Source organism: Phycodurus eques, chromosome 20 (genome assembly GCF_024500275.1).
Source record: "Phycodurus eques isolate BA_2022a chromosome 20, UOR_Pequ_1.1, whole genome shotgun sequence".
NCBI lineage: Eukaryota > Metazoa > Chordata > Actinopteri > Syngnathiformes > Syngnathidae > Phycodurus > Phycodurus eques.
Window position 1 is genome coordinate 10716307 of NC_084544.1, and position 15442 is coordinate 10731748.

General features: G+C 40.9%; 1 protein-coding gene across 3 annotated transcripts; it reads right to left on the minus strand.

Moving 5' to 3' along the window:
* Positions 1-1756: 1756 nt before the first annotated feature.
* On the minus strand, positions 1757-15427 carry ago3b (argonaute RISC catalytic component 3b). 3 transcript variants are annotated; one of them, XM_061664145.1, is made up of 21 exons: positions 15262-15284; positions 14993-15131; positions 14567-14824; positions 12193-12364; positions 11986-12106; positions 10602-10810; positions 10035-10171; positions 9468-9602; positions 9280-9367; positions 9039-9186; positions 8156-8275; positions 7945-8088; positions 7496-7629; positions 7125-7309; positions 6826-6985; positions 6135-6225; positions 5841-6035; positions 5605-5739; positions 5427-5528; positions 5121-5320; positions 1757-5000 (listed from the first exon to the last, which is right to left on the minus strand). In XM_061664145.1, the coding sequence occupies exons 3-21, from the start codon at positions 14583-14585 to the stop codon at positions 4892-4894; spliced, it is 2604 nt and encodes an 867-aa protein (XP_061520129.1). In that variant the 5' UTR covers positions 14586-14824; positions 14993-15131; positions 15262-15284; the 3' UTR covers positions 1757-4891. The 3 variants fall into 3 exon arrangements, with proteins under 3 accessions (XP_061520129.1, XP_061520128.1, XP_061520130.1); XM_061664144.1 differs by having other exon boundaries at positions 15021-15427; XM_061664146.1 differs by having other exon boundaries at positions 7966-8088; positions 14993-15427.
* Between the last annotated feature and the right edge of the window lie 15 nt (positions 15428-15442).

Consider the following 15442-nt stretch of genomic DNA (forward strand, 5'->3'; position numbering starts at 1 on the left):
TTAGTGTGAGAGTGACAGAGTACCTGAGAAAACACACATGAGCACGGGAAGGACATGAATGCACACATTTAAATGTCCTAAATTGTTGTTGAACAATATCCACGCAACACATTTGAGAGTTTAATCAAACAGTGTTTCATAATGGACAAAGCAAATAAAAATATGGGGGCTGTTTGAAACAGGAAGCAGATACTGCAACGTTTGCGCTTGCTAATCTAAATTCAGTTCATAAGCACAGGCCGCTTCTGGTGTGTACACACAAACGTTACTCATTAAGTTATAAAGTGACGTGAAGCAACACACACTATTGATTACTGCCATTTCCTGGCTTTAATTAGGAAATGTCACCTTCCTTTGTGGGGTCTGTACACAAATACAATTCTTTTATAGCAGTACACTCAGTACTGGCACAGTGTGTGACTTTAAAATGTTTATTCGTGTGTCATTATGATGACAGCCGGACAGTTGAAATGTGCACATAAGTTCATTACATAAGAATTGATTAAATGGAGGGTTCCTACTTGGGTTTAATTGGTGCTGATGTTTTAATTGAATCACACTTATTTTACTTCATATGTGGTCAATACAAAAGTTACAGATGTTTGAATTCATTAGCGGATCGTAAATATGTAGTTGTGGATAACTGAAATGTTCTTTTTTTACTACACCGCAAGCCTGACCTGCAAATACTGTGTCGCCAAAAAGGGAACATTGTGTGCTCAAACGTTGCCTGCAGGGTCTGCAAAGTGCACCTCTGCATGAACGAACAGCATAACTGCTTTATTAGTTACCAGTCCTAATGTTATAATGATGAATGGTTTCTTTGTTTTTGCATTTTCCCACTAATGGGCAAGAAACTAAGTGTCACTTTGTTGAACCGGATTTTCTACTTAAAAATATATATATATTTTACAAAATGCTGCAAAAGTAAAATGGCCATATTATGTGCTCCAACAACACTCTGGGCTTGAAATCTTGGAATTTCCAACCATTTCAATTAAGATCACCACAGCATGCATCTGTAAATAACTCAACTTCAGTTATACAGAAAGAAAAAAACAAAACAGCATAAACAAGATGTTGTATATCAATAAAACTTGAGCATAAAACAATTGAAACTACAGCAAAGTTATGAACAATAAATACACAGACAAAAGAAGAAGCTCTAGACCTTGGTACCTCCGGGATCGTAGAAATGGAGCATCTCAGAGAGGTGAGGTGGGGCGAGACCATTTAGAAATTCCCCCAAAAATAAAAGAATCTAAAGTGCACAGGCATCCAGGGGAGGTACCAGAATAGGAGTTAGGTGCTCCCTCTTACGGTTTCCAGTTAAGAGGCGAGCAGCAGCATTTTGAACCAAAATATTTAAGTCTTAATCAGTATGAAGGACGGACAGGAGAAGCATTTCATAAACTAATAACTAAAGCTGTAAACAAGTACATTTATAAAATGGGTAATCAAGTTTATATTTTTAAAAATAGTTAAGAGGAAATACAGCAAAGAGTTAAGAAACATTCCCAAGGTGAATTGACCTTACATTTATAAATGTATTGCTTATAAAAATCTCCTTTTAATTTCCACGTCATTAATTAAACTGACACTTTTGGTATAAACAACATAGATAAGTGTTTGACAATTTAAGTACAGTTGTTCACCAGACATATAACATTAAATTACAGAACAACAGTATATTCCAATACCCTTGAATGGGATCAAACATGCCAGTGCACCATATATCATACTTTATTAGGAACACACCAGAAGGCAGCGATGGAGACCCACATAATTGGCTATCATATCGTTTATAACATGCAAGTGCACCGTAGCTGTCATGTAACCAGTTCTGAAAAAACCAAACAAACATGGAAATGTCCATTCGTAACAGCACATTTTAATTGCATTTCACAAGTTCATCACCACCAAAACAATACACTTGTTTTTTTAAACAAGGAATTACAAAAATTAAATATGAAAACTAAATAAAAGGTTTAAATTAGGACCATGCAAGTGTTAAGACAAAATAGTCTCGACTAGCGTAAAGATCAGCAGAAAAACAAAACAGGAACATACTTTTTCATTTGAGTGTGATATGCAACCAACAACAGGTACTGTATTGTATTCATTTTTGCTGGGAGACAGACTTATGACTGTAAACGTCTCAAAATCACGTTAAAAAAAAAAAAAAAAAAGATCACCATAAAGTGGATGCACAGACACTTGACGGCTGCTTTATTATTGCTGTCCAAAAAACGCACACGTCAATTAGGCAGTAAAGTGATGAAGGGGATACAGTATAATGTCTAAAAAAATTAAATACAATAACACCACATGAGGTTTGTGTTGAACTTTGTATCATGAGGGCTGCAGTTATGTATTTGTGTTGTGATTGACATTGCCCATTCACTGAACACTTCGCTCGTCACATCTTTTGGTCCTGTCAGCTCCAAAACAGATCAATTCTGCATTTATTTTTCTCCCGTTTTGTTCTTGGCATATGACAGAGACACACACTAAATACAAAACCACCTTCCAGTATTGTTATGATTAAATGGAGAGGATAGTTCTTTGAATTTCAGCTTTTGTTTGTTTTCTCAGCACCATCACAGAAAGGCACAGAGGACAACCCTTCGACCAGAGTATGGAGATGTGTCACTGAAGATCACACTTAGCGGGTCTCAGTGCTTTGCATGAACAGATGCGGAAACTGATCACATCATTACACTTATTAAAATAATACCCCCCCCCCCACCCCAAAAAATAATTAAGATCACTCTTACACAAATACCTTAAAATATAAATATCCCTCCATCTTGGGACTAAGGTGTGAGGGGAAAAATGCAGATGTCTATTAAGCCAAAACTCTTGAAGATTAAAAGGCTGTTTTTGTTGTTGTTTTTAAACATGCCCACGACTGACTGTTCTTCAAGTAAAAATGAGTGGTCACGTCTTATCAGGGCACACCAATGCGAAATGGGGAACTATTTACATGACTAAAGATGCTTTCAATGCAGGCAAATGACCTTTAAGTGCAGTAAATGTATAATAAGTTTCAAGTCCCTCTGTATTAATATATAGTCTATAATATGCATTTTAAAGGAAATACTACATTATTCTTTAACTAGCAGCAGCTAAAGTTGAGTTCCGGTGACAAGGGCGGTCCGGTTAGCAGTGTGGAGACCGGCGGTGCGACGCTGTGACTGTGAGGCTAACAGAACGTTTCAAACTGACATGCTTATCACAAACCTTATTTCCACGCAAACATTTCACTCTCGACTCCAATCAGGCACTTCAAAAGCATCCCTTCACACTTCATCATTCATGTCAGATACTTTGCATCCCGCTACATGATCCGAAACAGACCAAAAAAAAAAAAAAAAAAAAAAAAAAAAAATTAGCTCATCACGGAACCTTATTGCACTGAAGGACACCCTGAGGTAAGCCCGACAGACATCTTTGTCCTAATTCTGCAAATGAGTTTGGATTTTTGTTTAAAAGGCAAATAAAACACACACACACTACACACAGAGTTAGGAATATTTGGTTCCTGCATGACACAAACCTGTTGTGAATTTAGCTGTTAAACGTCAAAATGTTACAGATCAAATTAAGTTCACCTGTAAAGGCCTTTTCACACCGCACTTGGCAACACGCAAGCCGTCGTCGACTTTCCCATTCATCGTGTATGTGCTGAGGGGGCATGATCACGGAATACCGTGTCAAGGTGCGGCAAGTGCAGAGTGAGGCTGACGTGACACGAATAGAAAAATGTTCTATTCGAGAGCAGCGTTGCAGTGGCGTCAGACAGCACGGCCATTAAGTGAGGGGCTGGCGGAGTGATGTCTGAGTGATATTTTAGCGGACTGTGCTGTAAACGGCAAGGGGAAAATGGAGGAAGTCATAACTGTGGTGTCCAGCTATCATGAGCATGACAATAGAAAAATGATGTACTGAGCCGTTTCTAGAGGAGGCTTTCAAACTGCTCCATGCTCAGCCTGAAATACACCTCGGAGAGTCTTCGTGGAACTGCAGCTCATGAACCAGTTTAAACGGAGATCCTGCCATGAAAATTAGTATAGGACACACCAAATCCCTTTTTTTGCTGCAGTGTCACCTCATCCTACTTCATATTAGCAAAGCCAGGGCTTTCATTTGTAACAATACCAAATACATATTGCAAAATTGCGTTCTACTCATCGGGAAAGCCTCCCAACTTCCTTGTCAGCACGGTTGGATTGCACCGGAGTTGCCGCACGGACATTTCGCATGCAGTAAGTGCGGTGGGAAAAGGCCTTAATGATTAGAGCGCATATTAGCTTCATCCAGAAATTTCAACCGAAAGCAGAATATCCCTAACTTTTTGTGAGAACTGTTCAGCACACACCAGCTGGCCTACAAGATCAATAACAGTCTAAGTTTATGCACTTCAAAGTAAGGCATCAAGGGACGGCTGTTACTCCAAGTCACATTTCATTAACTCTGTAATCCAACTGACTGGCTGGAGCACATTGACTCGGCACTGGCTTAAAGCGTCCACATTAAGGCAGTTTACCATTTTTGAAGATGCACGCACGAAAGCACGCACACACGAGCAATATTTCAAACCATCAACATGATAAACCAGGCTCATTAGTCCTAAAAGGGCAAGATGCTTTGTTACAAATAAACAGTCAGGCGCTTTGGGTTTCCCTATTGTCTTCAACGTACAAACTCATACCAAGCTACTGTGAAATCTAACTCATGAACCTAAACAAACTTCTTAAAAAAAGGAGAATCCTCAATGCTGGAACACAGCGGTGCCACGGGGGGGGAGGGGAGAGAAAAACAGTCGGCCGGCTTCAACTTGCATACAGGGGGCTCTTCACTGGCATGGCGAGTGAAAGCGGAGGCGTGTTCAGGCAAAGTACATGGTCCTCAGCGTGTCGTGGTGGATCTGAACGGCCTTGGCCAGCGCCAGAGGATCCCTGCCGTTGCTCTGCCCTGAGATGTGGCTGCCCTCCGCACTGGCACGAAGAATGTATAAAATAAAAAAACATTTAAAAAAATAAAAAAGTGTACAGAAAATGCAAGTAAGTCCATTATCTGGTGTTATTTTTCTTTAAATTCAAAAATGTATTCTGCACCTGTCATGTTCTTTGTCCACCAGGTGGTAGCGTGCACGGAAGGCCACCAGGTGGGCGTAGTAGGCGGGTGCCGGGATGGAGACGGAGCGTGTGCAGCGGACGTATGTGTGGCATAGCTGATAGGTGAGGAGCTGGAACTCGTCGGCAGTGAAACAGTTGTCATCCCACAGCACGTGGTAGTGCGACGGCCTGCTTGTGCCCTGGGGGGTGGAGGAAGAGACAAGTTAATCGCAAATGAGAAAAGGGCTTTAGTGAAGAAGGACAAACATGTATGAGCGCCCCCCCCCCCCCCCCGTGCAAGCTTACTTGGATTCCAGCGTGACTGCAGAGGTAAAAGTCAAACTCATGAGGGTGGGTGATGTCGGTGTCCACTGTTGTGCCTGCAGGAATGTTTCCGCTTCTTCCGACCTGTCAGAAAATCAACCATAACATCATCAGTGTCTCACTTCTGATCCCATGCTACTGGTAGTTAAAGGGTACTCACCCGCTCATTGCGATCTGCACAGAAGAGGCGAGTGTGATGTCGTTTTTGTACAACAATGTAAGTAATTCCCGGCTGGTATTCCTTTTCCAGACTGATGCATGCCTCTCTGATAGCTAGTAGCTCATAATATAGCACCTATACAGAAATGTTTGTAGAATACAACTAGTATGTGTTCACAATGCATACAAATATGAAAACTACTGTTAGTTATTAATGATACACTATATATTGCTTACCTGTCTGAACTGGCCCTCAGACACCCCATCCCTATAAAAGATCATTCTAGTTGGCTTGTAGCGAGTCGATTTATAGAACTGGATCAAGAGCTCTCGCACCATGGAGGCCAAGTCTTGAATGACCTCTTGTCTGGGCCTCTGGACTCGCACAGTAGCACAGTACCTGCTGGGGTGAGCGTCCATGCTGCCGACAACCTGTAGAGAACATGTATTTAATAACAGACGTACTTCATTTTACTGTATGCAAAAGGTGGACCAAGACAAAATGTCTTTTTGTTGAACTTCTTGCCACACCGCTGCGATTGATGGCTTCTTTCCATCTCCCGCTGGAGGATGAGTGACATCAGCTCCAAGGAAGATGATTGGCTGCTGGAACACAGAAGGTCTGGGTGGATAAGAAGACAATATTATCAGAAGATGATGCGAAACAGTTCCAGTTGCACTAAGAGTTGAGGATCAACAGCCAGAAATAACAAAAATAAACAAACATGTTAATGTTAGACGACTCCGTCTGCTCCAGCTCTGCATGCTACTTTGTTCTAATCCAGTCTCCACTTTGCAACAGCAATCCATTTTGTTGTTGCCACCAGCCTTCTTGCAAATAAGTGTGTCTTTACTCTGGCAAGCACTTCTGATGAGATTTTAATCATACTCATTTAAGTAGAAAACTCTGGCTTTTTAACTTTTTAAGTTCTTTTTTAAAACGTCCTCATATTGTTCTCTAGCAATACCCTACAATTGAAGTCATGTAGGTTCGTAATCTGAAAGAAATTTTGACATTGGAGTGAAATCATGCAAATGAGGGTTTTTTGCATTGCTGAAGTGCATGTAAACATGTCAGATCTGATTATTACAATTATCTGATTACTCCCAGTTTTCTGATTCTTATGGTCATGTAAACAGACTCAAGGAGGATTTGATAAGCAGATACAGTATATAATGTCATGCATCTGTTTATTGCATGCGTTCATTGCGTTGCCTTTACCGCTGGTGAGGAACTAGGATGTTGTTGATGCCCCCGAGTTTGACGTTGATCTTGAGGCAGAGGTTGGACAATGTCTGTGGTGAGGTCTTCACTACGTTCTTCACCTGGACACACTGAGTGGCCATGCCAAGAAGGGTGTCTCCAACCCGCTTCACCTCAGCTGTGGATGACAAATGGGATCTTGATTTTAGACCACAGCCACACTCCTGTCATCGGACAAGCACTTCTTTTTCATTCTTCCGTGAGTCATTTTCTGATTTGAGCTATTATAGCATGTGAAGAAATTGTCATCTTTATACCGTAGACGGGGGTTTTTCCTGGGAGGATTACGATGATTAGCTGCAGCCCCAGATACGTGTTCTTCAGGTGTCTGAACATGGGCTCCACACTGTCAGCTCCTTGGGCATATTTACAGAAACACGGCTGACCCTGAACTGGCATCCCAGCATCTTTTGAGATTTTCCGCAGCTGATCAGTAAAGCTCCTAAAGGTTATATATGAAAAAAAAAAAAAAAAAAAAAAAAAAAAATGTCTCTCCACAGCTAATCACTGTTATTGATGAGGTCAGTTGGAGGGTTCAGCAACAAATAATTTTATGACATAATATTACAGGTCTATAACAGGTGGGTAACAGCACCAAATCCAACAAATAAAAATTTTGTGATCTCACTTGAGAATCTCTTCACGACACTGCCTCTGGGTGGCGAAACAGGCAATGGCCCATATCTTGATCTCCACTCCGGTGTGGAACTGCTTCCCCCTCATGTCCCACACCCCGTGACTGGGTGTGGCCACTGTGCGGTTCTGTAACGACAGTGCAGGGTTGATCTGCTGGGGTGGGAAACCCACAGACACATACAGTACAAGTACGCAAGCATTCAGTTGACTGATCCAAAGATTCAGGTAGCACACAGGAATTACAGCGAAAAAGATTGCCAATACAACAGAGGTGAAGGGTAAATTATGGAAACATAACTTTTAAAAAGCTGGAATTTTTTTAAAATTCAAATTAGCACACGTGCTTCAAAGAACAGAAGCATTTTTTCAGGTGAGTAGTCCAGATTGTTAATCTAAAATGAGCATTGAAAGAAACCCATGCAAATGATGTGTAGTAAGTACCATATAGGGTTCGGAGCTCACCCTGCCGCCATACTGCAGCATGGGGGCCGGCAGGACGCGGCCGGTCACCTGAGCCATCTCATCACGTATGTGGAACTGGAACTCTTGGACAAATGGGTCAGCGTCATAATTTGCACTTCGCACCTGACGGTAAAGAAAGGTTGTTAAGTAAACAAATCACGAAACAGTTAAATCTGTGGGTTATATTTACCAGTCGGCTGATCTCCTCCTGTCTGTCTGGGGCAGAGCGGGCTGTTGCTTTTATCATGGTGGATGTCTGGTTATCTGTCAGCTTTTTAATGCAGCGCTGACCAGCAACAACATTACATACCTTAAAAGAAATAAAATTAAAAGTATAAATTCAAAAAAGTTTTGGTTCATTCAATCAGCCACTTATTGTGTAAGTAGAATTGTGGGCTTTTTATTATTTTAGTATTGATTATTCAGAAGCTAAAAACCCTTTCACTCTAATCCCCATTGTTTACGAATGCAATCAGCAAGCTAAGTAAGGCGGATGTTAATACATATTTTTCATCTCCATCCTCCTTTTATTGCCCAAAACAGTAGCAAAAAGGCTCCAGTGGGCGTCACTAGGCCGATTCAAAGGTTCGGTTCTTGGTCCTCACATAACACACTTTTTATTTGTCTTACTTTTTCTTTTTTCTGATGTGCTACTGAATGTCCATATTAGTTTTATGCAGGCTTTTTAAAATGCAGTTTTTTGCCACCTGTGTTCTCTAATCAAATGTTCTCAAGTTGCAGAGTGCATGTCAGCTGAATCCTATTTAATCACTCCATCTGTTCCCAATGGAAGATTAAAATTCACTACAATTATTTCTCAATATTTAAACATTTCAATTTCGTTTTTAATAAAGTTGGAGGTGTCTGTCATTTCAATCCGATAATATTTGTCAACACTACACTAAAGAAGGGGTCATGGTTTATGTTGGTCAACCATGTTGGTAAAGCCTGTTCTTGATTTCTTCGACATGTGCAAGTAGGATTAAAGAACAAATTTGTTCTCCAAAAATGTTGGTGTACAATTTAATTAATTCACAAACCATACACTGTAGTAGTGAGGGAGGGTTAGTTACCTCGAGGGGCAGGTAGGTGTGTTTCTGTTCTTGGCCCACCTGCAGGCAAGGCAGGTGGGGATACTTGAGATGCAGGCTGTATTTCTCTCTGAAGTATTGTGCCACCGTGCGTTCAACTGTCTGACCACTTTCCAGTTGCAAAGGAAAACTGGATTTCAAGGATACAATGACTTGTTAGGTACATCAGATTTGGTCTTCTAACGATTTGGAGTGTGTTTAAATTTTTTTTTTTAAATCATACGTTTGGAGGCTTGCAGGGCGCCGTGTTACATTGCAAACTCGATACTTCCTACGCATTGTTCCGCAGTGTGTCACTTCTACTTTCAGACCTGGAAATAATGTGGAAAAAAATGTGTGTGGAAAAATAAAATAAAAAAACATTCACGACAAATGAAATAAGAGGTCGGCATTCCTGAAAATGTTCACCACCTTTGATTTCTTTGGTGAATTTGACCCTGTGGGAATCGGTGAGTGGGCGAGGCTGCTCATCAATGTTGTGAATGTCCAGGACCTCACACATGAACTGGATGACTGGCTGGGCTTTATAAAAAGCTGTGGCTGACACTGAAATAAAGGACAAGGATACAGTTTACAGCTAAAAGCTGTGGAATTCCATCCTATTTGCTGATTATTCGGCTGACAGTCTAAGAGTCAATCGAACAATCGGTTATAAAATGCTCAAAACTGAAACATTTTTATAGTTATTGAACAGTATGATATGTCCATTTACATATTCTATTTTGGCTTGAAACTCCCCCATGTTTAGACACTCACACGAAAATAGATACTTGAATTAACAGAAACCAAATTGCAAAAAAATATGGAGTTAAAAACATTTTTTAAAATCCTACCAAATTCCAGAAAGCCCTGAAAAATCAACTAATTCTAGCCATGCCATGGTGTGTTTGAAGAGGGAAAGGCAGCATTTGATCTCATCGTAGAGGTCACAAGTTCTCTAATGGTTAAAGCAATTTTAAGAATGTTATGCTTTCTCACCATCAATATTGAGCATCATCTTCCACATCGCCGGCCGTATGGACTGATGAAAGCCAAACCAAACCTCTCTTCCTCCACCAAGCGGGTGGTCGTAGCCCTCTGGGGAGGAAAAGAAGGATCGGCCAACAGGGGTGTACCTGATTGCCATTAAAAGAGTAAAGTAATTGTTAGAAATAAAACAGGACTGGAAGTGGCAAAAACAGTCTGCACGTGTGTCAACCGAAACCTATTTTGGCTATCAATATTGACAGTTGAGGATCACATTTAGGTTGTATTAATGTAGACTAACAGTTGACTTGTGGTGTTGCTGGAAGAAGACTTGTGGTGTTGCTGGAAGAAGTTCATACGAAATGTTGACACCTTAAAGATGTGACAGACCACTTAAACTCACCTAAGAATCCAGCACACCCCATCAAAATGAATGAATTAACACATAATTCAAACATTTCCAAGTTATAACAGCAAATCCTTTCCCCCCCAACAAATCATTTCAATTAGACTTGATTGTTCTCCAACTATGGCAGCTGTGTTAAATTTCTGTGCACATTTCCAGGCACGCGATCTTACTTCATGGAGGGCAGGTGTCGAAGAACCACATCAACAGCATGAACTGGGTTGGTGCTGATAGGTTTCTCGAGATCCAGCGGTTCTGCTACGCCACGTCCCATCAGGACCTCATGCAGCAGATGCCAGCTGACCAACGATACAAACCTCACAGTGACCTTAAATGGGCGGTCTTTGCCACCTTCGCCTGGGAGGGTGACGTCCAAATCAACCTGAGGAAGTGGAGGTTTGTTATAGCATAGCTTACCAAATGTACTGTATTCGTTGTTGGCAAATGCATTTTGCATCAATCACCTGATGTAAAATTATGCAGAAGGTGTATGTTGCGCTAAAGACATGATCAGATGTCACAGTAAAGGTAACAACAGCCACAGTTGTTGCAAAGTGACAAAGCCCTGGTTATGAATTGAGGCTGGTGACTTTTTGGGGAACCCATCCACCATTATTTACTGGAAAAACTCACCTATTCACAGTTTTCTGTAACGTGGCAAAAAAGCAACTTTTTTTCCGTGGCAAATACTTTCTACAGTATATACCGTATGATATTTATTGTATTGTAAAGACTCTTTAATTGAGACTGTCAGCCATAAACACGCCAAAAATCCATCAAACCAGTTGTCCACTCAACCATACCTTTGCAGTGTAGGTGTGTGGGTGGCTCATGATAGTTTCCTCAAACTAGTACTAAATACGGCACCAAAACCACTGGAATCTGTTACAACAGCTCAGTGGAACACCACTAAAACTATCTAGGATCGCTAGTTAATGTTGTCGCCTTGTGGATCCAGCAGCTTCAAGTCAGTAAACACCTAAATGCAACAAAATTGTAAAGCCAGTGGCCTACAAAGCAGCGGACTTTCGCATCAGCGCAGGCCAGCCCACGGAGCATTAAAACTCAGTACTGTCGATGTCACTGTTGTTCTGCACCGCTACAGTAATTCGTGATCATCATCAGAATTGTTGACGTGTACAGACAGGTACTATACATCGTTTATGTGCATGCTTAGCTGCAAGCTATTTACTGTACTGTATTAGGTAGGTTATTAGAGTTTGTAGGGTACAGCAATGCTCCAAGATGTTTATAAGCATTTGAAATTCTATCAAAGTGTTTCGGCAACAGTTTGTGGCGTATTTATGTAGGCATGGTATGGGAACAAATATCCATTTATCAACATAGTTTAGCGTGTGACACTAGGATTTCTTAATAAATTGCAGAGCATTACTTTTGACATCCTGTCTACGGCCTATATGTACTATAGATACTTTTTAGAATGCATTAACAATCCAGCACCAGTATATCCACACTCCACTCTTCGTCAAGGGACAATGCTATACTTGTCTACGTGTCAGTCAGAACCACAACATGAAGATGAGTAACTACTCTTACCCCACCAGTGGCAACAGGAAGTGGGTTAGCAGTGTAGAGGCTTCTCTTCCCATCATAAACTGGAAGATGGTCACCAAAGATGGTCACCTTGAAATGCTTAACCATGGAGTCCACCACCTCCCTGTGGAACCCAAACACATTATGGATGGATTAATGTTTGGCAAGAAATCGTTTGGGGATTAATCTTGTTAATGGCTCTTTTGTTACCTGTTGACCCGGCGAGGACATTTGTCAGGGTTGATGTCAACCTCATAGAGGTAGACATCAATCTTGGGGATATCAACCTGGAAACAGTTTGCAAGAAGCTTGATGGGCTTCCCAACGGTGCCATAGCCGGGTCGCTGCGGCAATGAAAAAAGGGCTTGGGCACTAACGGCTCCTGAAACACCGCACACACAAGAGATCTATGAAAAAACTATTTTTGCTGTCGTGCTCCAACGTCATTGCCATCCATATCCGGCTGAATAACATAGGCTCGAAATAACTTTCTATCCCTGTAGTGTGTTTTCAGTGTAAGGGTGACATTACAGCAAGTAAATTATAACTAGACAACCTAACTGACATGTACGTGGAATGCTATATACTGTATGCAGGATTTTGTTTGCATTTTAAGGGACAAGGTTAATTTTGTTTGGCAGCAACATCGTTTATTCATGTAATGGTCAATGACAGTTTTGTTGCATATTAATTCCAAAGGGAATATTTTTATTATTTAATTGATGCTAAATTGTCAAACATTTAAAAAAAACATTTCAATTACATTAAGGATTGTGTTTAATGGATCACTTTCTCCAAATATTGAAGACTGTCATTGTCATTTGCTTTTTCTTTTTATTGAAGGGGGAAGAATTTATGTGGACAAAAAAACCCATTGGGAATTGTATTTTAGGCCAGTCACACTGTCTTACTTTAAATGGGTACTGTTACACTTGTCCGTCTTGTTCGCTTTCTAAAAAGAAGACAAACTATTGATTTCCTAAATGAAAAGCTGCATTGGTGTATCATTTTAAATGTTAATCTGTTCCTGTTTACACAAAAGACAAGCAGTTTGTTTTGTATTTTGGTCCTTTACTGTACCCTTAGTGAACCCAGCTGTGACATCAAAACCAAGTTACGAAAAGAACCGTGGGGCGTACCGTTACACCTCTAGCGATTATACATTTATGTGGTTTCATTATTATAACATGCCCAAGAGCAACTATAGCTACATTGTGGCCCACAATGAAAACAAGTGTGACACCCCAGATCTAATACGTTTTGTCATCGTATTACTCTAATTTATCATTGTTGTATGTCTCACCCCTATGAAAAAAACCAGAGCAAAGCTAATATAGGTCAATATCAGCCCAGAACCGACCACAACAACATCAATAAAACACAAATCTGGGACTCATAAAGTGTGCCCCTTGGCAACAAAGTAAATTGACTAATGAACTGACATGCTCAGTTTGTGTGTAATTAATGCAGGACGCATCTGACTGACCATTACTCAACAGTTTGGGTTGCTATGGTATGGCAGTAGCAGAAAAGGCACGCACACGCACACGCACGCACACACACACACACACACACACTCACACACACGCACACGCACGGCTGTCAAAGTGAGTAAGGCTCTCAGGCACACCTGACGGGTTCACGACACCTGCCTTCGACAGACCAACGACGTAGAAAAACTGGTTCAGGCTCTTTCACTCACTCATTCACACAGATGAAATAAATGCTTGTTGGCTACTGTTGGGCGAATGCTGAGAGTCAAGCATTGGCACCGCTGTAGTAGTGTCCTGCTTATCATACCACTGCTAGTTTAAACTGATTCAAACCCCAAAAATTAAATGAGCAGCTTGCTCAAAACAGTGGCCTATTGAACTCTGCAAAATTAAAGATTAGCTCATGGACAGGCAAGCAATGATATAGCAATGATGTCATGGGAGGAAGATAATAGCACATAACAATCAGATAGTTCTGAAGTCATCTCCTATGTTGTACACAGGCCCAAGGGGGCATATATTCAGATTTAAAAAAAAAAAAACGTTTTACTTATGAATTTTTAGTAATTGCCATTACATCACTGTCATTTTTAATCTAAGCAGGGTGCATTTTTTGGCATGTTGCAAGAAGATAACATTCATGTGACAATTAAATCAAGAGTTTTTCCTGGCTCAAATTGAGACATTCTGCACATTTGCACAGGTGTGTATGCTGCATTGACATTGGCTCAAACAAACACCTTCTGTGACGTATATTTTATTGTACTTTACATTGTTTTTCTAATATATATATATATATATATATATATATATATATATATATACATACACATATATATATTTTACAAGACACAAACAAAAACATATTGTAAAGTTTGCCCACCCCCTGCGAAATGAAGTGCTTTTGGAAAAAAAAGAAGCAGTATTTACCAGTTTGAAAATCAATGAAAACATCTGACACTTTAGGAAAGAAAATTAAATGTTTTAGGAGTGAACACAACGCGGATATGAACCATTTTCATGATGGCAGAGCTTTTAGACCTCGAAGTGTGAACTGTTAATAGCTACGGTCGCCTGGCAAGACAACCCACCTGTTGTTCCGCTTTCCATTCATGAGTTCTCTCCCCGGATGACCCGGCACCCTGAGACCAATCCTCCCTGCTCAGAGAACGGCTTCCAACGGAAGGTCGAAACGCTGCCTCCCGGTTGCCCCAGCTGGTGTGTCACTGGGCCGCTGGGGAAGTGGGGGGTCACTTGGCCGGTGAGTTATCGCCGCTGCCGTTTCCAAAGTAAGCCAGATGTTGTACAAATCTTCTCTCTGACCTCTTCTGAATTTCTTCCGGGTCAGCCTGAAAGGAGAGAATGACAATATTCTCAAGTTCGCGTCACGTTTGGAAGCGAAGTTTGTTCGATATGGCTGACAGTGTATTAGCCGCTAACACTTAACAAACTGCGGTAACATTAGTTAGCTTTAGCCACCGTCATTAACGACAGAAAAGACCCATATGAATATTTACCCAATATTTGATTCAGTTCTCCTGTTACCTGCCGGGACAGCTGTTCTTCTACATCAGAAAAGCAACGTTGCACCACCGCCGATAACAGCAGCGACAGTCACTCCGGTGTGTGAAATGATATGCGGCGCCCTCGTCTACCCTGAGATCAAGTTAGCAAAGAGCGGCAAATTAGACTTCCGAAATACCCCTTTAAAATAATTTCACCACCGAATGATTTTGTTCGTATTGCTGAGTAACTACTTTAGAGGAGGGGAAAGAAGATTATGTACATTGTGTTTTTACTCTTTTCCACACAATGATTGTTCGCTAATCTCGTCATTAAAATCAATAGTCATTAAAAGGCTATTCAGCCTCAATTCCAAAATAAGATAAATCTATTTCCTTTCCCCCCCCCCAATATAGTGTCTAGGGTTAACTTGACACAAAAGTCAGGCTCCTGCTGCCACCAAG